Genomic DNA, 21,705 nt, shown 5'->3' with positions numbered 1-21,705 from the left:
GTCCTTATTTATTAATATTATTTAATTTATTATTATTATTATTATTAAAAAAATTCGCAATAGAAATTAGACATAAACCCTTCATAAAAAATAAGCTTCAATTAAAGAGCTCTGTGGTTACATAAAACAGATTTGAGCTTGAAAACTCTTTATGGCTGTAGAGCTGCCCACAGGTGACGTCACCTCCGTTCACTAATGATTTTTTTTCTTCATTAAGCTCAATTAAGTACACGTAAGTGCACGTGGTGAATAGCCAGTAGAGGCCGCTAGACCGTTATCTTATTATTTCTTATTATCAAGAAGACGTGAATTCGTTGGGTTTTTTTTTTCTGCTTTATTTAAGAAAAATACAGAGCATGGAGAGAAGATGCAATGTATCACATGAGTTGTCGAAACTCTCTCGTCCTCACGAGAAACAGATGTTAACATATCTTCCAAGGTTGCAGAACCCACACAACAAAAAAGAAAACTTACGGATAACAATGACTTAAAATCTGGTATTCAGTGGAAAATCCCTCGACAAGAGGTTCAAAGAATGAAAGCTTTGTCGGTGGGTTTGATGACGGATGAGAATAATTCATGATTCACGCACGATTATGCTTTCACCACACACCTCACGCCACAGGATCATGCCTGGGCGTGTCGGCTATGAGCTTAAGACGTAAGTATCCATCTCGCCAGAAGTTAAAGATGACTCCTCCAGTCTCTCATGGGTCAGTGTTGCTGATTCACGTACCATGCAACGATTTTCTCTTCACACGATTGACTTGTTTATCTGTGAATAATATCTGACGAGTCTAATCACCGTGCTATTATACATAAGTCTTTGCACAATATGTTTATTTTAAGTTTATGGAAACAATTCAAAGGATGTACTGGGTAACAAGAGAATGACAGAAATGAAAAAAAGAAGTTACAAGTTAGCTGTGACCTTGGTGACCTTAACAAATACAGAATGTCACAATTGACCATTTCCATGGTAGCAAACACAAGCTGCGTAAGAGATCAAATTCAAATGAAGGAAGTGAATCAAGAGGGCACCGGTTCCGTAAACCGACGTCTGCTGAGGTCACGGTGGACATTTTGCTGACGATTGAATATTTATGATTCCGCTTGGGGGACATAATACGTAAATATAATATTAGTTTTCAATGTTACGCGGATGACATCCAATTATACATGCCGTTATCCACGACAGATCCGTGGGACTGTTGTAATCTTGCCGCTTTTGTGATTTTCGATTCGGGCTCCAGAGCTTTTGGAATGACCTACCAATGGATATTAGAACTGCTACCTCAGTAGAAACATTTAAGACACATTTAAATACACATTTCTATGAAATGGCCTTTAATTAACCTGTAGTGGCCAATTCGGCTGGAGTTTGTTTTTGTTTTTTCTCCTCTAATTTCTACATTTTTCAACCGATTCAACCCATCCCAACTTTTAACTGTTCATCTTTCGCCGACTTATTTCACAACTTCCCACTTACCAAAAATTCCACATTTACAGTTTTGAAATTCACGCAAAGTTCTCCAGTATTTCGTTTTATACTTCTCATTTCTACATTTCTCAAGTATAGTTCAACTCATTCCAACATCATTCTACGACATTCCCCCAGATGTGATTCAGTTTCTTCACCTTTATACGCAATTCCTCCAGAAATTGCATTTTCTACTTTCATGATGTGTCATTTCCTTCCATTTTCTTTCAGCAGCCAACATCTGTCATGGCATCTTACAAGTTTTCCATGCGTATTTTTCCACGGAAGCCCTTCACTGGCCTTTTGTCCTGTGTCTGCATCAAACGTGATGTCTCCTGTATCTTCTGTTTTTCAGATTGTGCCCTACAACACTGAAAATAACAAAAAACAGAAACCCAGTAAACAGCCAAGTATGATGTCAGGAAGCAAGAAACAGACGAGACGTCTTATTCATACATCGTCAGGTTTACGTGTCAAATGTTCAAAAGCTACACAACAACCAAAACCCAATGACAATGTGTTTTTTTCCCCGATGTGAACACAAAGCAGGTCCTTTCATTCCCTTTAAATGTGGCATACTCACATCTGAGCACATTTGCGGACAAAGACAGTGATTTGACGCCAAGTATTATTCTGCTTACGAATGAATGAATGCGCCTGAGACTTGAGACTACCTGCGACAGTATTTTCCCCAAAAAGCCACTCCGGAGTTAAGTTTCCGACAAAAAGCCAATTACCTTGCGTGAGTAAGGGAAAAGAACGTGAAAAATCTGACCATAACACCACGAGGCCTTTCCCAGAAGGTGCGCTGGGTTTAGTTGAATCGCCCCCATATTAAATCTATTCAACTTTACGATGATGTCATCTCGAATCGTACCCTGTGTTTTGCCGGTGGTGTTTTAATAACAGAGTCTGGCCACATCCATCAAGTCATTCAAGACCACTTGACTCAGCGCTTGTCACAACCATGTACATATTTCGCCATCGTAGTTTTTACATTGTTGCTGTGATTTTTTTCTTTTAAGGGACATTCAGTTGATTGTTACCACCACCATTTTTCTGGCCATTGATGGACACGTAATTATAAATCATCGTCATTTGGTGACGCAAATAGCTTTCGTGCCGCTGTGCTTCTCAAATCCTGTTTTACGATCTTTTTTTTTTTTTTTTTTCAGAAGAACCTATTTACAGGGTGGTGACAAGGTGTGAATAAGTAAATGTGACAAATTAATGAGAGGATAAGAGTGGATAAATTACGCCCTCTAATAGCCACCGTTGTCCTTTCCATTGAAGACATGCTCTAAAAAAGTTGTTTTGGAAATGTCCATGACGGTAATGTTGGGACTAACGTACACTCACAAAGCCAGCATGAGCTGGCTTGTTAACTTTAGCTCATTACTCTAAAAATGCCTCACAGACCTTTCAAACTAAGGTTTGTTTTTCAAGGACACAATGAACAAGTCTTTCCCTATTACTTGACTAATTTGATTTAATGAAATACTTTTATTGACTCAGGTATCCCTTTCCTTTTCCAGCCAAAGTCTAGACGGTCCGAGCATATTTCAGGTGCCCCAGTGCCCCTACGATGCCCCCCCTAGCTCCGCCAGTGATCTAACACTGTCGTGGCCACAGTTCCGTTTCTTCTTATTTCCCAAAGTTATGTGACTTCACTTTCTTTGTTTCCGTTTCAAAAACGTTTACACGCATGTGCTTTATGACAATGTAAAAAAAAAAAAAAGTGACAAACAGTGCATGACGTTGTTTGGGGGCGGATTCTACAGCCATAAAAAGACCCTGGAGAACGTGAACTCATGCAGAACAAGCCCAGCCCGCCTTGTGCAGCCAACAGAAACCTTTCGTGGTTTAACAACTGAAAGCGTTTTCTCTTTTTTTCTTGTTGTGATCGGTCAACGATGATGTGGACGGTGAAGAGCTTCGTGCTGCCCCTGTTGCTGCTGTGCTTGTGGCTGTTCCAAGAAGGAGCGCAAGCCTGCAGCTGTGGCCCGGCGCATCCGCAGCAGGCGTTTTGCCATGCAGATGTCGGTAAGTTTGGAACTTTCTTTTAAAATGTATTTAATGAGTTCTATCCTGACATAGTAGGTTTGAGCATCAGTTTAAATGTACTTTGATTGACAATATAAATAACATCTAAGTATCTTTTGAGACGTCTCAAAATTTTAAATGAGATTGTTCCGGACTGCCAAAAGCAGTATTGTGTAATCAACAACAGAAAGACAATAGCAAATGACATTTTCTTGCATTTCCAAAGAAAATGAGCAAACCTTAATTGAGCATGGCAGAGGATTCACTCAATACGACACATTATTGAAATATAAAATGCTAATTTATTTTTGGTCAATATTCTCTCATGTTCATCAGTTAATTATAGTTGATAGCATGATTATATGTTTTGGACGGTATTGCTATTTCTTAACCTGTCTGGTGTTATTCAACTTTTGACAGGTTTTACTCTACTTTGCAAAAGTCATAACAAAGGCACTACAATTGTTTACTTGTTTTGAAATAAACTACTATGCTTGTTGTTTATTGGACTGCAAGTATTTAAAAGCTAATTTTCCATTTTTCCCAAAAAGATATCCTCACAGTCTGAAAGCCGTTTTTCACTCATTGAGATTTTCTCAGCAACATCAGCACTGTTTTCTCCATTTGTCCACTTCTCGTTTTCTTTTTTTGCTCAGTTTTGCACATCTCCTTAAAAGGAGATACTGTGTTCTGCAGGCAACTATTATAATCCAATCATGATAAATCAAAGAAAATTATCTTGTTTGCTTTGGCAGCTCCAAATGGATTCTTTTGGATGCATGAGTCACCTGCGTTGGCTCTATGATGATCGAATGATACTTTTCTTCTTTCCTGTCACATGATCGATCACACGTTGAGCTTCTATTTTTGTTTTAGCACTTGGCTGCATTAGATCTGAAAAGGCACATTTGTATCATCCTAATACTTTTCCACTTGATGTGTTCTATCCCTGCTCTCACATTCAAAGCTCTCAAATCAGGAAGCTGGAAAGTAAGAGTGACTTCCCCATCCCCATTTTTTTCGTAGAAACACAGGAAGGCTGGTTTTTTTTTTTAGGGGATTATCATGGTTTAATTCTAGTCTTCAAAGTGCTGACTGGGTTCTTTAGTGTGTTTTGGATTCTGGCTGGGTACAGCTGATGAAACAGTCATGCGGTCCTGCCGTCTTGACCCCAAATCCTCACTATTTTTATTCTAATGTCATTTCATTTATTTTAGTCATCAAAGCAAAGGTGGTGGGAGTGATGGATGACGGTGACCTCTTCACGCCCACTAAGTATAACATCAAACAGACCAAGGTCAAATATTTATTATATTCAAGTTATCTGGATGTATGAACACAGTAAATTGAATTTACAACTTTTTTACAGATGTTCAAGGGCCCTGACAAGAATTTCGATTTGATCGAGACTCCATCAACCTCTTTATTGTGCGGAGTCACTCTGTCCAAAGGCATCGATTATCTGATCTCAGGTATGTATATTGTACCCATGTTGGATCCCATTGGATCCAACTATGGATATAAACATTTTATTTAGCATTGCTTTAAACTTCATTGCCATTCATTGTCCTCTCCACAATTCCAGGCAGACTGAATTCCAACGACTCGTTGCACGTCAACCTGTGCAACTTCCTCGAGCCGTGGGATAAGTTGACCGCTGCGCAAAGGAGTAGCCTGGTGCATCGCTACGAAATGGGTTGCGGGTGCAAGGTAGGGATTTTATATTTTGGATTTACGCTTTAGACTGCTCAGTAGTTGGCCCCCTTATGCTAACCAAAACAGCAGCTTCTACTAATGAAGGTCAAGTCTTAGTTGTGGAAGATGTACCACATGTTGTGTATAATGAATGTTAGTGACCTTTGACCTCGGTTGCTCTTGCAGATCACTAACTGCAACTCCGTCCCGTGCGCCATCAGCACCCCCGCTGAGTGCTTGTGGACAGATTACCTTACGGAGGGTGTCGCCTACGGCAACCAGTTCCGGCACTTTGCCTGCATCGAGAGAAACGACGGCTCTTGCGCCTGGTCCCGGGGTGGCGTGTACCCCGAAAAGAAATTCGTGGATATTGAAAACCTTAATTAACTAACATTTAAAATAAAAAAATATTGTGTTTTTTTTCCAATGGTGACGAGCACTTTCTGACTACAAAGCACTTCAGTATAAACTACACATAAGTCAGTATTAAAAGTCAAAGTCTGCTTTATTGTCAATTTCGACACACAAAGAGATGGAAATTGCGTTTCCTACTATCCTACGGTGACAAGACATTACAATATATATTATATTGGTCCACGGACAAAACAAAACATTCAAGTAAACAATACAAAAAGTAAAAACAAGAAGGCACATACAATTAATAAATAAGAGCAATGAATAATAAATAAAAGCAACATGGTGGAAATGGAGCAATTGTGCATACAGCAGACAGTCAGAATATAGCAAGGCAGCCAACATGGCCCAAAAGGTGAATAACTATTGTAGGTTATTTTAATACACCGTTCCTTCCGATTAAAAATGTGTTTAAAACTAAAATTGCCTTAAATGCCACAGACTTTTATATTGCAAAGGAACGCATATGTGTACACAGTGCAGAGACCAAACAATAGTTACATATTTTTTTATCCTCTGCAAAGAAAGAATGATTAAAGCATGTGGTTTAGTGGAACTCTGATGAATAAATTACACTGCTGCCTTGCTAACCAAGTCTCGCGCATCAGACATTTTATAATCACGGTCACACAATGCCGATTGTAAACAAGTTCAAGAAGAAGCTAAAAGCCCAGTCGAAAGGAGTCAGGCGATGACGGTGACCTGAACAAGCTACTGGCCTCCTCGGCCAAGAAGGTCCTCTTGCAGAAGATCGAGTTTGAGCCCCGCCACCAAGGGTTTCGCCTACCAGCTGCACAGCTTGACCATTTCCATGATGGCAAACACAAGCTGCGAAAGCACTAAAACTCGAAGGAAGTGAATCTTCTTCTTCCCGATTTGTGTCTGGTTGAAACGGTCAAGAGGACACCGGTTGCGTAAACCCATGTCTCCTGAGGTCACGGTGGACATTTTACTGACTAACAATACGGAACAATTGCGGCACATTATTTCAAATCGTTTTTGTTTTTATTCTTGAGGGTTTCCGATGATTTTTGTGAGGTCATGCGATAAATACCCCGAAGCTGAGGGCATGACGGGAATGGATCAGACTTTGGTCAGTTTAGAGGTTTCTGGTATTCCTCCGATTCCCAACAAGGTATATTCCGACTCTTTTTGTTTTATGATGTGTCATTTCCTTCCATTTTCTTTTAGCTGCCAACATCTGGTAAATTCCACTCGACCGACAAGTCATGGTGTCTTACAAGATTTCCGTGCGTATGGGAACTTTCCCTTTTTTCCACGGCAGCCTTGCACTGGCCTTTTGTCCTGTGTCTGCCTGCATCAAACGTGATGTCTCCCGTCTCTTCTGTTTTTCAGATTGTGCCCTACAACACTGGTAATACTGTGGAAAATAATAAAAAACCGCTGAGTGGCCAGAAATCCAGTAAGCAGCCAAGTATGATGTCAGGAAGCAAGAAACAGACTAGTCGTCTTATTTATACATAGTTATTATACATTATTATTATTATTATTATTATTATTATTATTATTTACACACATCTGAGCACATTTACGGACAAAGACAGTGATTTGACGCCAAGTGTTATTCTGCTTATGAATGAAAGAATGTGATTAAATTCACTAAAATTGCTTGAGACTTCCTACGACAGTATTTTCCTCAAAAAGCCACTCCGCAGTTCAGTTTCCAACAAAAAGCCAATTACCTTGCGTGAGTAAGGGAAAAGAACGTGAAAAATCTGACCATAACACCACGATGCCTTCCCAGAAGGTGCGCTAGGTTTAGTTGAATCGCCCCCACATTGAATCTATTCAACTTTACGATGATGTCATCTCGAATGGTTCCCTGTGTTTTGCCAGTGGTGTTTTAATAACAGAGTCTGGCCACATCCATCAAGTCATTCAAGACCACTTGACTCAGCCGTGTACATATTTCGCCATCATAGTTTTTACATTGTTGCTGTGATTTTTTCTTTTAAGGGACATTCAGTTGATTGTTACCACCACCATTTTTCTGGCCATTGATGGACATGTAATTATAAATCATCGTCATTTGGTGACGGAAATAGGTTTTGCGCCATTGTGCTTCTCAAATCTCATTTTACGATCTTTTTTTTTTCAGAAGAACCTATTTACAGGGTGGTGTCAAGGTGTGAATAAGTAAATGTGGCAAATTAATGAGAGGATGAGAATGGATAAATTACGCCCACTAATAGCCACCGCTGTCCTTTCCAGTGAAGACATGCTCTAATAAAGTTGTTTTGGAAATATCCATGACGGTAATGTTGGGACTAACATGTGCTCGCAAAGCCAGCATGAGCTGGACTGCTAACTTTAGCTCATTACTGTAAAGATGCCTCACAGACCTTTCAAACTAAGGTTTGTTTTTCAAGGACACGATGAACAAGTCTTTCCCTTTTACTGGACTAATTTGATTCAATAAAATGCTTTTATTGACTCAGGTATCCCTTTCCTTTTCCAGTCAAAGTCTAGACGGCCCCTGGATGGAGGGGGGGGGAGGGGTCCGAGCATATTTCAGGAGGCCCAGTGCCCCCATGAGCCCCCCCCCCTAGCTCCGCTAGTGATCTCCTGACCCTGCCGTAGCCACGGTATTCGTTATCTAAGTTTCGAACTAATCAGCACGTTCCGTTTCCTTCCCTTTTTTTTGTTTCCATTTCAAAAACGTTTATAGGCACGCATACGTGCGTGTATATGCGTGCTTGCTTTATGACAATGCAAAAAAAAAAAGAAAAAAAAGTGACAAACAGTGCATGACGTATTTTGGGGGGCGGATTCTACAGCCATAAAAAGACCCTCGAGAACGTGAACTCAAGCAGAACAAGTCCGCCTTGTGCAGCGAACAGACCAGCCATTCAGAAACTGCTCACTGAAAACATTTGCTCTTTTTTTCTTGTTGTTGTTAGTTTGTTTTTGTGATCGGTCAACGATGATGTGGACGGTGAAGAGCTTCGTGCTGCCCCTGTTGCTGCTGTGCCTGTGGCTGTTCCAAGAAGGAGCGCAAGCCTGCAGCTGTGGCGCGGCGCATCCGCAGCAGGCGTTTTGCCAGGCAGACGTCGGTAAGTTTGGAATTTTCTTTTAAAATGTATTTAATGAGTTCTATTATGACATAGTAGCTTTGGGGTCATTTATTGATGTTAAGACTAAATGTTTTTCTAGACTTGGGAAGCCTTAGTGTTGGTTTAAATGTACGTTGACGACACAAGATGGTTTTTCCAAGACTTGTTGAGCATCAGTTTAAATGTACGTTGATATAAACAATATCTAAGTATCTTTTAAGACGTCTCAAATTTTTAAATTAGACATGTACCAATTGTTCCGGACTGCCAAAACAAACTATTGTGTAATCAACGATATTTCTATCGTTAAAAATTGCAAATGATATTTTCTTGCATTTCTGAAGAAAATGCACAAACCTTAATTAAACATGGCAGAGGTTTCACACATTATTGAAATATAAAATGCAAATGTATTTTTGTCAATATTCTCTCTCGTTCATCACTTATATCTGTATTTGTTTCCACTTGCTTTAAGTATAGTTGATAGCATGATTATAAGTTTTGGACAGCATTGCTATTTCCTAGCCTGTCTGGCATTATTCAACTTTTGACAGGTTTTACTCTACTTTGCAAAAGTCATAACAAAGTCACGACAATGATTTACTTGTTTTGAATCACGTTTTGAAATAAACTACTATGCTTGTTGTTTTTTGGACTGCAAAGTATTTAAAAGCCAATTTTGCATGACTTTGAATTTTTCCCAAAAGATATCCTGACAGTCTAAAAAGCTGTTTTCTTCATTGGGATTATCCTCACCCTTCAAATATTTTACTTCACGCCAGTTGAGCGATGTTTGGGTGCAATTCTGCAAAGTCAGGCGAGCGGGATTACCGCAAATTGTAGCCAGAGCTGTTGAAGACTTTCTCAGCAACATCAGCACTGTTTTCTCCATTTGTCCACTTCTCGTTTTCTTTTTTTTTTTCTTTTTTTGCTCAGTTTTGCACATCTCCTTAAAAGGAGATACTGTGTTCTGCAGGCAACTATTAGAATCCAATCATGATAAATCAAAGAAAATTATCTTGTTTGCCTTGGCAGCTCCAAATGGATTCTTTTGGATGCATGAGTCACCTGCGTTGGCTCTATGATGATCGAATGATACTTTTCTTCTTTCCTGTCACAAGATCGATCACACGTTGAGTTTCTATTTTTGTTTTAGCACTTGGCTGCATTAGAGCTGAAAAGGCACATTTGTATCATCATAATACTTTTCCACTTGATGTGTTCTATCCCTGCTCTCACATTCAAAGCTCTCGATCAGGAAGCTGGAAAGTAAGAGTGACTTCCCCATCCCCATTTTTTTCGTAGAAACACAGGAAGGCTGGTTTTTTTTTTTAGGGGATTATCATGGTTTAATTCTAGTCTTCAAAGTGCTGACTGGGTTCTTTAGTGTGTTTTGGATTCTGGCTGGGTACAGCTGATGAAACAGTCATGCGGTGCTGCCGTCTTGACCCCAAATCCTCACTATTTTTATTCTAATGTCATTTCATTTATTTTAGTCATCAAAGCAAAGGTGGTGGGAGTGATGGATGATGGTGACCTCTTTACGCCCATTAAGTATAACATCAAGCAGACCAAGGTAAAATTATTCAAGTATCTGCATGTATGAACACACTAGATTGAATTTACTTTTTTTTTGTTTTATTTTACAGATGTTCAAGGGCCCTAACAAGAATTTTGATTTGATCTATACTGCATCAACCTCTTCATTGTGCGGAGTCACTCTGTCTAAAGGCATCGATTATCTGATCTCAGGTATGTATATTGTACCCATGTTGGATCCCATTGTATCCAACTATGGATATAAACATTTTATTCATCAATGTTTTAAACTTAATTGCCATTCACTATGAGAAAATAAATAAATCATCAATTCCCCCCCCCCATCCTTTCTTGTCCTCTCCACAATTCCAGGCAGACTGAAGGCCAACGACTCGTTGCACGTCAACCTGTGCAACTTCCTCGAGCCGTGGGATAAGTTGACCGCTGCGCAAAGGAGTAGCCTGGTGCATCGCTACGAAATGGGTTGCGGGTGCAAGGTAAGAATTTTATGTTTTGGATTTACGCTTTAGACTGCTCAGTAGTTGGCCCCCTTATGCTACACAAAACAGCAGCGTCTATCAATGAAGGTCAAGTCTTAGTTGTGGAGATGTACCACACGTTGTATAATGAACGTTAGTGACCTTTGACCTCGGTTGCTCTTGCAGATCACTCACTGCAACTCCGTCCCGTGCACCATCAGCACCCCCGCTGAGTGCTTGTGGACAGATTACCTGACGGAAGGTGTCGCCTACGGCAGCCAGTCCCGGCATTTTGCCTGCATCGAGAGAAACGACGGCTCTTGCGCCTGGTACCGGGGTGCCGAATACCCCAAAAAGAAATTCATGGATATTGAAGACCCTTAACTCACATTTGAAATGAAAAATTGTTGGAGTGTTTTTTTCCCTTGATGACGAGCACTTTCTGACTTCAAAGCACTTCAGTATAAACTACTGCTTCAGCAGATATTAAAGCAATCCACATAAATCAGTATTAAGCTTCACTGCCATGTTATTACTGTTTTTAATATCTGACAAATTATTTTTCTTCCTGGTAGTCCAATATATTTAAGTAAACAATGATGAGGTGAGTGTGGAAAGAGGGTTGAGCCCTCCCGTGTTTTATATGCTATTTGTAAAATGTTGATTCTGTCAAGAGAACTAGATCTCACCCTTTTGCATACAAGTTTGTGAAGTCAATCTCAGTGGTGTTTGGAACAATATTGTACTTTTTTTGACATGTTTAATAAATATTACAGTAATATTTGTAGTAGTTACTTCAAATCTGCTCTATTGTTATTGTAATACGCCGTTCCTTCAGATGATTACAATTTTTATCTAAAACTAAAACTGAAAACGCTGGGCAAACAGACCATATACTGTATGTGGCAGTTTTTTATTGCTAAGGAATGCATATTTGTACACAGTTCAGAAACCAAACAATACTTACATATTTTCTATCCTCTGCAAAGAATGATCAAAGCACAACAGTCGTTGAGTGGAATTCTATGATTAAACTGTTGCCTTGGTAACCAAGTGTCGCACATCAGAAATATAATCACGGTCACATTGCATATAGTTTAATACATTTGAGTATGTTAAGTAATGAAGCACACTGGATACTGTAATGTGAGGTTTTACAATTAAATTTCACCGGAAATGATCCTTTTGAATGTTGAAAGTTGATGACGGTCCAAATCTCGTATCTCAAGGTACCGCTGTGTTACGTAACCATTGGGAGGGTATGTCATCAATGTATATGTACTCTTTATTTTCCCGAATCAGATTACCGTAAAATTTGACCACTACATCTTGTAAGATTTCATTCTTGTTCTTTGGCTCCCAAATGTAGTTACTTTCAAGAAAAATGATATTATTTCATCTTTCCAGTTGTTGATCATTGAAAATGGTAAACAGCATAGGCCGCGTGTCACGTCGCTTCCTGACAGCGTAGTAACTATTTAGCCGCTGATTGGCTCAATCTTGACACGAAGGCGGGACTTGTTCATCGATAGGTCTTCGCTCGGGCCCATCATTGTCGTCACCGCCCTCTCATAATGCAGCATGGGCTAAAATACCAGCAGACCGAGAAGCAGCATCTGACCAACGGACTTCTCCCTTCTCAAAGATTTTGACCGTTACAAAGGTGAGGCCATGAAGAACGTTTATATATATCAATTAAAAAAGTGTTTTTCTTCATTTACGCTTGAGTGATGTCATCGACGTTTTTGGGCGCGGAGACGCTAACCATTGCAGCAAGCGAGTGAGGGCAACGCGAACCCTCCCCGCCACGTTAGGTTAGCCGGCTAGCCTTTAGCCACCACCGTACTTTAAAGACACGCTAAATGGCTCAACTCTTCAAAATTAACAACCCATAAATCACTCAACACGACTCTTAGGGTTAACATGGACGCAATGGCATCATCTCATCGCCCTTCTGACGCCCTTTAATGTCGACATTAGCTCTTGGTTGGTGTTAGCAACATAGCATGCTAACCCCACGCTAAGTGGCCCGACACGTCGCGGTCATGAAGTAACAGACACAGCCGAGGTGAAAAAGAGTCAATCCTTATAAAATATACATTTTTAAATTGTGGAATAGATTTTTATTATGTAATTACGACTAACTCGACGATCGAATTTCAGTGTCACGTATGGTGCATAAAACTAGTCGATTCCAAATGCCCTCAAACATGTTTCCATGTTATATGCTGACCCACAAGGGAGAGACATTCACTGGGGTGTCTGTTACACGTGTTAGGGTTCAAAGGGATGATTTATATGTCATTTAAGGGTTGAAATCGGAGTCGCTCTCTATGTAAACAGTTTTGTTGTGAATAATAAAGAGACTTGACTCGTTGACATTTACAGCATCTCTCAAGTACCCATGACTGCCTTTCATCATTTGATCTGGCCCGCTCTAAACAAGGGGTTGAAATGAAATTCTCAAATTTCTCTTTTTTTTTATGTTGGGATTGGTAATGATCAGTTTGTCCAATTAGTGACTCAGTTGCATAGTACTTTTTTTATTTTTTTTTATTTACACCGGACACCCCTGATGAAATGTACCTATTTCTGCAATGGCTTAGTATTTTTGGTGACATCATCAGAAATGATATTAATAAATAAATCAGTTGCTCATATTTACATGCTGCTTTTTAAAATCATGTGCCTTTGTTGCTTGTTTGAAAAGTAGGCCCCAGAGGAATCAGAAAATCACAACATTTGCAACACAGATTACGCTTTTGTTCAACTCTGATGACAGCCACGTTATTGTAAATTGCAAGGACATACTTTAAATCTGCAGAAACTGTTTTTTTTTTTTTGCCCAACATTATCTGCAATGTGTAGGTTCCTGATTTATTTTGGCAACCTTCATTCTAATCATGCCAGATATTTTTCTGATGGAATATCATTTTTATAAGCAGTAAACACAATTGATTGAAAATTCTTCCATTCACTGCCCTAGGCAATTCCTCGTTACAGCCCCTTCAATATCCAATTGGTTGCAAATAAAGGGCGACTGTTAAATTGCATAACATAGCTGTAGTCTTCACACCTGTGGGTTGCGTGTCATCCTATCGAATCTGCGACGGCTGCACGTGAAGGTCGCGGTGTCCTTGTGCATATGTTCGGGCCTGCTTCCCCCCCCCCCATTCTGGTGACATCATCACCCTCTGTGACGTCTTTCTAGGTGTTCTGGAGCGTTTTGGAGCGACGCAGAGAAAGAGGTTGTTTACGTTAAGCACAATCGTGACGAGCTCTATGATTATTAGGCGACTGGTCCACGCTGCTTGTGGTCAAGCACATGCACGCTGAGCTTTTAGTGCGATCGCACTATTTAAAGGGACAGTAGTCTGACTACAACGCACGGACGGGCAGTTTAATTTTTGATTAATCCAAACCAATTCCGATTGACTGAACTGTTTGTTTGTTTTTTATTTTGGGGGGGGCTCAATTTCATCCATCCCATATTCCACCCAATTGACTCCTCCCTTCTTTTCAGTGATGGTCCAACAATGCCGATTGTGGACAAACTCAAGGAGGCGCTAAAGCCCAGTCGAAAGGAGTCAGGCGATGACGGCGACCTGAACAAGCTGCTGGCCTCCTCGGCCAAGAAGGTCCTCTTGCAGAAGATCGAGTTTGAGCCCGCCACCAAGGGTTTTTCCTACCAGCTAGACAGCTTGAAAAACAAGTACGTGATCCTCAATCCCAGGAATGAAAGTTCCCCCGGGCAGAAGGTGGGCGAGCCCGCCCAAATCAAGAGGCAAGGTAACCAAACGGAGCGCTTTGCTTTTTGACACACGCATGCATCCGTGCTTTTATTTTTTTTTAATTCCAAATTTGATTGTCTAGTTTCAGAGAATACAGTCGGGGGCCAAGGCGATGGCATTGCCGCGCCGCAGAAGATGCTTTTCCCGGCAAACAAGTTGACCCTCAAATGGGAGCGGGTGTACAGGGTGGGGGCCGGCCTCCATAACCTGGGCAACACCTGCTTCCTCAACTCCACCGTGCAGTGTCTCACCTACACGCCGCCGCTCGCCAACTATTTGCTCTCCAAGGAGCACAGCCGCGTCTGTGAGTGTTTCATCCCAAACATAGCCTGGATTACACAGCGTGCGTTCCCATGACAACCAGAGACGGAGCTAGGGCGTTGTGACTAGGCAAGCGACTTGGAAAATGGCAAACTGGATTTTTGGTGGTAGTTGGTGTCACTAGTATCAAAAACATACAATTGTACAGTTGATTTAGGATACACGCACACACAAATGTGTCATTATCACAGTGACAAATGTTTTTGATTTTCAGGCCACCAGTCGGGCTTCTGTATGATCTGCGTCATGCAGAACCACATCATCCAGACATTTGCCAACACGGGCAACGCCATCAAGCCCGTGTCCTTCATCAGAGACTTGAAAAGTGAGTCAGCCGCCGTAGCTTGTATTTGTTTTGCTTGACGCAACTCTGTGACATCACACTGCGGTATATTCGGCGAGCAGAATGAATGAATGAATGGAGGACGTATGGGGAGAAGGAGATGAGGGGAGAGTTTAGGTGCTGGAGTCCCAAAGGACTATTCTCCATCCTGGCGACCCCCCCCCCCCTACCTGCTTACTGCTGCAGTCTCCATAACCACCGCCCGTCCGCACCATCTTCCCCTCGAGTGCCCTCTCCGTCTCCTTGTGACTGCAGGCTTGGATGCTTTAGCACAAAAAAAATTCTGAAGACTGTAGGGGGGAGAAAAAAACAACAACATAATGTCACCAGTATTAAATTATTACAAAGATAATAACGATTTTGAATTTCCATCCACTGGATGTGACTTATTGCTGGGAATATGGCGATGAGAGTATTAAATATCGACCAGCTTCGTATTTTTTTTCCCCTCCTCCCTCTTGTGCCTCCAGGAAGGCTCGAAGCTTCCTGAGCTACATTAGCGCTAATGCGATCCGCCTGTTAAAACTCACTAAGTGACTGTAAATGTTTCTTATTCCTTTTTTTTTTTTTTTTAAGGGGGAGGTTGGGAGGTTGCAAAAACATCATGGGTGGTTACTCAGAAAAGGGTGTGCCAAATCTGTTTTGAAGTATCTTGTTGTGACATTCTAAAAAGATTAACGGCGCTCTTTGGGCAGTCATTAACAAGCGATCATTCTGAACAACATACTCTGCCATAATTTTTATTCCGCTTAATGCTATAATGACCACTGGCAGTTGAAAATATGGCATTCCACTGATTTATGGAAAGTTGATTTGAGCGTGCTGTTTTTGTGCAGAGATCGCCCGACATTTCCGCTTCGGTAGCCAGGAGGATGCGCACGAGTTCTTGCGGTACACCATCGACGCCATGCAGAAAGCCTGTCTCAACGGCTACCCAAAGTACGCCCCCCTTTCCTGCCCCCCAATGTCCACATCTTTTAACAACGAACAATATTTTCAGACTCGACAGACAGACACAAGCCACAACACTGGTGCACCAGATTTTTGGAGGTTACCTGCGTTCAAGAGGTATTGACGGACCAAAATATCACACGGGACAATTAGTTGATTGATCTTTTATTTATTGCTCTTTTATTTTCTTTGCAGTAAAATGTTCCATTTGTAAAAGTGTGTCAGACACCTACGACCCTTACCTGGATATTGCTGTGGAGATTCGGGTAGGTTCAAACTAATACAAAAAGAAACAAGAATTCATTAATTCCAGCTTGTAACGTCTTAAATGTCTTTCTATCTTTTAGCAAGCTGTCAACATCGTGCGAGCCTTGGAGCTTTTTGTCAAACCAGATGTTTTGAGTGGTGACAATGCTTACATGTGTGCCAAGTAAGTCCAAGACCTTCTGTGTACTTTGTGGTCTGTTCACATTTAAGCCCCTCCCCCTTTCCCCCTTGCAGGTGCAAAAAGAAAGTGCCAGCGACAAAGCGCTTCACCGTCCATCGAACGTCAAATGTGCTGACGCTTTCGCTCAAGAGATTTGCCAACTTCAGCGGAGGCAAAATAACAAAGGTCGACAAATAATTTCCCATGATTGAAGGACTGCATACTTTCTCCTCATACCTCACATATTTTCCTTTCTCTCTTTTTTTATTTTTTATTTTATTTTTTAAAGGATGTTGGCTATCCAGAGTATCTCAACATCCGTCCCTACATGTCTCAGAGCTCAGGCGATCCCGTCATGTATGGCCTCTACGCCGTCCTGGTTCACTCTGGCTACAGCTGCCACGCCGGACACTACTACTGCTACGTTAAGGTGCCACCATTGCATACACAATCTTCATGAGGCAAAAAAAACCCCAAAACAATAGCCTGAGAGATGCCAGTGTTCATCATGACAAGTTAACAGAAATCTTGAAAGGTTGCTTTGATGCTGCTGGGCATTGACCCCTAGTGGTGAGTCTTGTGCACAACAGCCCTAAGCTCTTGTTTACAGTAGCGCTGCGGAATGTTTTAAGTCTCTAATGAGTCATCCTTGCATGCATGATTATATTGTGCATATTTATTTTGTCTTGTCCTGTTGTAGGCGAGCAACGGACAATGGTACCAAATGAACGACTCCATGGTCCACTCCAGCAACATCAAAGTGGTCTTGAACCAGCAGGCCTACGTGCTTTTTTACCTGAGGTGAGAAGCAGCGCGCATTTGCAAGCGTCAACACTTTTACTACCACCTTTGTTGTTGTGTTTATTGAAGAATCCCAGAAACAAAGAAGAATGCAGATGGACAGTCGGGCAAACAGGGAATCCTTCATACTGCGAAGAACAGCGCCTCATCAGAGCAAATTAAGAGGCTCAATCTGAATGGACCTCTTTCTTCCCCGCAGGTCACAAAGGTACATACATGTAGAAAAAAAATAAAATGAGGACGGGGTTTGTTTATCTTCTGTGATGAACACATTTCACTAAATCTGGTTTCCATGGCTGAACAGAAACTGGAGCCAGCGCAACTGCGTAAGATCCAGTCCATGGATGGCGGGTTGGGCATACCGGTGGCCAGAAACGGCGTCAGCACTCAGCCGCAGCCCCGCCTCTCCGGCTGGACCTCGTCCTCCTCCAACGGCGCCGCCAAGCTGCCCAGCGGGCCCACGGTTATTGAGGAGCCCTTTAAGAAGCTGAAGAAGCCCTCTCCTCAGAGCCAGTTGCGCTGCAGCACGCCGACGTCGTCCACTAACGGCAACGGCGTCGGCAGGACCGATGGAGACAAAAAGCAAGATGGCGGCAGAGGCCTCACTGCGTCTACCTCATTCAAGTCTCTGTCCGACTCCTCCTCTGCCGACACCACAGAGTCAAAGGTAAGTCCGACAAATACGTGCCCAAGCGCCACATTTGATTTTTAAAACATTCCTGTCATTGTTCTGCAAACCAGGACATGGCAGGTCCTAAGAGTGCGCCAGCGGGAGGCGCTCCCTCCACTCCTCGAAAAGCATCCGGCGCCACAGCATCCCCCGCCAAGAGCGTGGAGCGCTCCCACAGCGCAGAGGAGCAGAAGACAGCCAAAATGAAACCCCCGGCTCTCAACAACATCACAGCGGAAGCCACCGGCAGCACCATGTCCCCACCTCCTGCCAAGAAGCTGGCACTGTCGGCCAAGAAGGTGAATCACATTCTCAAACTGCTTCAACTTTCGTTAAAATATTGTTGGAATCCATTGGAACATTCTTAAATACATCTAAACTGTCCTTAGGGGGGGTAGTAGAAAATAACATTCTGATCAATACACTCAAAAATGTATTATTCCTCCTCGTTGAACTCAATTGAATGATGTCACATTAAAGTTTCTTTCTTTGTGAATGTAACGGTCTAATCAACCACACAGTCTACGGTTTGTCTTCTTTTCCTTTTTTTACCTTCTTTTTTTTCTAACCATTTCTAATTGTTCTCTGCCATGCCCCCTCCTCTTTGTTCCTCCATCTTTTCCTGCCATCCCACCATCCTTTATTTAATTTAAATCTTTCCTCTTTTTTTTTTGTCACATTCATGGCTACTTTTTTCTTTTAGACCACCAAGTTTTTATTTTTGTCGATAACTGCAGGCTCACAGCCGGAGTCCGAGTTGCATTGATTCTCCACGACGACTGTCTGGCGACTTCCTTTATCTAAATCACCATAACCACCTTGCCGCGACGCTTGATACTCACAGGTCGGGAATTTGTTGCTTCTTTTGAGTTTATTTGGTAGTCCCTATGTTTTTTTTTTGGGGTACTAAAAGCAATGATTGTATTCCCAGAGCTTCATCCCGTTCCCCCAAAAAGCACGCATCACCTTTGAAACGTTCCCCTGTCGTCACGCCGCTCCCACCGCACGCCAGCCCATCTCTGAACGGCTTCCACCTTCCTGCGCAAAAAAGCCCCAAGTCCTCCCACCAGCCCCAAGAAGAACCAAACCGCCCCCCGACTCAAAACGTCAACCAAAAGAAAAAGAGGAGAAAGAAGCGGCGCCACTCCGAGATGGAAGTCAACGCGGAAGCTGTTGCGGAGGCACCGTCAAACCCCGTTGGGGAAAAGAAGAAGAAAAAGAAGCGAAAAAGAGACCAAGAAAACGCCGAGAAGACGGCGGAGAGAGAAAGTCTCCCGTCCCATCTGGATCCAGCCAAGCCGGAAGAGGAGGATTGGTGCCAGGGCGGCATGCGGAGTCTCTCCAGTCGTCAAGAAGCTAAGGAGCCAAAAGACAAGCGAGACGCGGCCGCAGAAACGGCGTGTCAGACCAATGGGAAAGACCACGAGGCAGACTGTGTGCTGTTAAAGAAGAAGAAAAAGAATAGGAAGAAAAAGAAAATGATGCTGCAGGCTCCGCAGCAAACAAATTCATCAGGTGGCGCTTCAGAAAGGTGAGAAGAGTTATCAAGTCTTAATCAACTTGAGCCGTTTTTAACTTTTCTCTTTTGGAGCAGTTTTGTGGGATTCACTTTGTGCAAAGCATCACATTTTCTCAAAAATGTCAGTGGGACATTGAAAAAGTAATTTCTCCGTAATATGTCTCATTTAACTGCAGCCGTTCCAAGGCCGATGAAAAGGTCCTCACCAAAAAAGGAAAGAAGAAAAGGAAGCTGAAAGAAGTGAGTCAGCCTTGCCCGAAGGCGCAAAATGGAGACGCTGCGGAGCCGCCCCCGCCCAAAAAGAATGCGACGGCAGGTGAAAAGCCGCGCAAGCTCAGCACCGGTATGCGCAGAAACACAAACGTAAACAAAAATGACATGATTAGTTCTTGCGTCACCTTTGTGTCATTTGAAGCCACAGTGCTGGTTTGGGACAGCCAGGTGAAAGACGGCTATAAGCAGCGGCGGCCGCCGGCGAGTGACGTGTCGGGAGAAAGCCCGGCCCGCACCGTCGCCAGTGCCGGCGTGTCCTGGGATGGCAAAAGGAGCAGCGACGTAGTAGAGGAGCTGATGCGAAACGCCTCGGACAAAGCCTACGGGGCTTGCGGTGAGAGACTTGCTGTAGAAACCAGAGCCGGGAACTATTTGGAAAAATATTAAGTTTTTTTTTTTTTTTGTATTGGGTCCGCTCTAGTACTCGGTTGGGACGGCGAGGTTTCCGCTATCAGTCGAGACGCCATCCAAGATGCTCGCCTGGCCAAGAACGATACGGTGATCGACGACTGGGATGAAGACTTTGACAGTGGCAAGGTGAGAGGCGGGTCTTTTTAAAAATCATCATATGCTTTGCTGCCATTAGGAGTAAATGAATTTCAAATATTTCCATTTCATGGATGTGCAAAAGCTTTTTAAAGGAGTCTTGTGATGACTTTCACCAGGTGAAGAAGACAAAAAGCTGGAAGAGAGAAAAATGGCGAGGCTGCAGCGGCAGCATCTTCCAGCAGATCCAGGACCGCCGCAACAAGTGGTCCGTGAAGCCTGGCGGGAGGCGAGGCTTCTCCGGGTGCCGCTGACAACTTCTGGACTGGAAATGGAGACACCAAACCCCCCCCCCCCCCCTTTTTTTTTTTTTCTCGTCTCAATTCTGAATAATGAGCCAATTACCAAAAATAATACTGGACCTCCATTTTTTTTTTTTTTTTATTATCATCAGCCTCCCTTTTTTCCCTGGGCCACTGGATCTCTTTCTATGAAATAGAATTAAGTTAATTTCTCCATATATTTTCGTTTTCAGAATGTTCTGATTTTATACCTTTTATCCGCCGGTGTGTTATGTTGCTGTGTCGAGTGGCTAGTTTTTCCACTGAACTTATTATTTTTTAATTCCACAATTTATGGAGCACCAAAACGAATGGATGGCATGTGTAGGCCATAATGTCATGTCTGGTTCCTAACTATATATATATTCTTTTTTTTTTCTTTTTTTTTTATACATAATTTGATATTCAATCTAATGTTAAAATTCACTGTTATGCCCAAGACTATTTGCAATGGCGGCGAGGGGGCGTTTTTCAACTCACGGTTTAACATTGCGCTTGATCTTCCCCTCACGTCATTTGAAGTAATTTATTCATATACCTCTATGCAATTTTTTTCGTCGCTCCCCGGTCACCTCCACAAAATGGGCGGAGACTCAGGAAGCCATCACATATGTACTGTATCCCATCGCCATATGACCACAAATCTTTTGTATATGCGGTGGGGGGGGGGGGAATTGCACGTCATCTCGCGCCAGACCATTAACTTAAAACACGCACTGTACAAATACCACAAAAGATTAGTTTACAACAAATGGTTCGGGGTCACGACCCCTCCCTCCCGCACTGCCGTCATGACACAAAATGCATTGTGTACAGTCCTCCCATGCTGTAAAAATGTGCCCCTTCTCTCCAGTCTAGAGATTCTGCCTTGAATTGGCCATATATAGTTATAAATATATTGAGAAGACATCTTTAATCAAGCAGTCAGTAGGTGTTTTACCTGCACACGCGTTTTATCAAGGTTGCTTGGTTGAACCTTCCACACCTGCGTTTGCACCACGTTTGAAGAAAACAAAAAAAAGAAAAGGTGCAATAAAGTTCTGACTTTTTTTTTTTTC

General features: G+C 42.3%; 3 protein-coding genes across 7 annotated transcripts; all 3 read left to right on the top strand.

The window, feature by feature from the left end:
• Positions 1–155: 155 nt before the first annotated feature.
• LOC147044292 (metalloproteinase inhibitor 2-like) lies at positions 156–5,645 on the top strand. The gene is made up of 5 exons (XM_085933761.1): positions 156–3,523; positions 4,741–4,820; positions 4,893–4,995; positions 5,109–5,233; positions 5,405–5,645. The coding sequence occupies exons 1-5, from the start codon at positions 3,394–3,396 to the stop codon at positions 5,603–5,605; spliced, it is 639 nt and encodes a 212-aa protein (XP_085789887.1). The 5' UTR covers positions 156–3,393; the 3' UTR covers positions 5,606–5,645.
• A 2,809-nt stretch (positions 5,646–8,454) lies between these two features.
• On the top strand, positions 8,455–11,505 carry LOC147044291 (metalloproteinase inhibitor 2-like). Its single transcript, XM_085933762.1, has 5 exons — positions 8,455–8,706; positions 10,203–10,282; positions 10,356–10,458; positions 10,618–10,742; positions 10,911–11,505. The coding sequence occupies exons 1-5, from the start codon at positions 8,577–8,579 to the stop codon at positions 11,106–11,108; spliced, it is 636 nt and encodes a 211-aa protein (XP_085789888.1). The 5' UTR covers positions 8,455–8,576; the 3' UTR covers positions 11,109–11,505.
• A 739-nt stretch (positions 11,506–12,244) lies between these two features.
• On the top strand, positions 12,245–21,673 carry usp36 (ubiquitin specific peptidase 36). 5 transcript variants are annotated; one of them, XM_085933333.1, is made up of 20 exons: positions 12,245–12,387; positions 14,248–14,513; positions 14,598–14,819; positions 15,051–15,161; positions 16,016–16,118; positions 16,180–16,247; positions 16,326–16,396; positions 16,478–16,560; positions 16,632–16,743; positions 16,847–16,987; positions 17,258–17,358; positions 17,428–17,566; positions 17,663–18,025; positions 18,100–18,327; positions 18,766–18,872; positions 18,960–19,559; positions 19,724–19,863; positions 19,969–20,154; positions 20,242–20,357; positions 20,486–21,673. In XM_085933333.1, the coding sequence occupies exons 2-20, from the start codon at positions 14,261–14,263 to the stop codon at positions 20,618–20,620; spliced, it is 3,279 nt and encodes a 1,092-aa protein (XP_085789459.1). In that variant the 5' UTR covers positions 12,245–12,387; positions 14,248–14,260; the 3' UTR covers positions 20,621–21,673. The 5 variants fall into 5 exon arrangements, with proteins under 5 accessions (XP_085789459.1, XP_085789456.1, XP_085789458.1 ...); XM_085933330.1 differs by having other exon boundaries at positions 19,724–19,890; XM_085933332.1 differs by having other exon boundaries at positions 19,963–20,154; positions 20,486–21,672.
• Positions 21,674–21,705: the final 32 nt, after the last annotated feature.

The sequence above is a fragment of the Syngnathus leptorhynchus genome, chromosome 16 (assembly GCF_054491065.1).
Source record: "Syngnathus leptorhynchus isolate UIUO chromosome 16, UIUO_Slep, whole genome shotgun sequence".
Classification (NCBI taxonomy): domain Eukaryota; kingdom Metazoa; phylum Chordata; class Actinopteri; order Syngnathiformes; family Syngnathidae; genus Syngnathus; species Syngnathus leptorhynchus.
The sequence above is the reverse complement of the archived record's forward strand: the minus strand, read 5'-3'. Positions and strand labels throughout refer to the sequence as shown.

Bases quoted from the DNA above. Each gene is read 5' to 3' on its own strand.
- LOC147044292 (XM_085933761.1), top strand. From the start codon at position 3,394: ATGATGTGGACGGTGAAGAGCTTCGTGCTGCCCCTGTTGCTGCTGTGC. The intron at 4,996-5,108 runs GTATGTATATTG...CCACAATTCCAG, and splicing joins CATCGATTATCTGATCTCAG to GCAGACTGAATTCCAACGAC. The intron at 5,234-5,404 runs GTAGGGATTTTA...TTGCTCTTGCAG, and splicing joins AAATGGGTTGCGGGTGCAAG to ATCACTAACTGCAACTCCGT.
- LOC147044291 (XM_085933762.1), top strand. From the start codon at position 8,577: ATGATGTGGACGGTGAAGAGCTTCGTGCTGCCCCTGTTGCTGCTGTGC. The intron at 10,283-10,355 runs GTAAAATTATTC...TTTATTTTACAG, and splicing joins ATAACATCAAGCAGACCAAG to ATGTTCAAGGGCCCTAACAA. The intron at 10,743-10,910 runs GTAAGAATTTTA...TTGCTCTTGCAG, and splicing joins AAATGGGTTGCGGGTGCAAG to ATCACTCACTGCAACTCCGT.
- usp36 (XM_085933329.1), top strand. From the start codon at position 14,261: ATGCCGATTGTGGACAAACTCAAGGAGGCGCTAAAGCCCAGTCGAAAG. The intron at 15,162-16,015 runs GTGAGTCAGCCG...GTTTTTGTGCAG, and splicing joins CTTCATCAGAGACTTGAAAA to AGATCGCCCGACATTTCCGC. The intron at 19,560-19,723 runs GTGAGAAGAGTT...ATTTAACTGCAG, and splicing joins TCAGGTGGCGCTTCAGAAAG to CCGTTCCAAGGCCGATGAAA.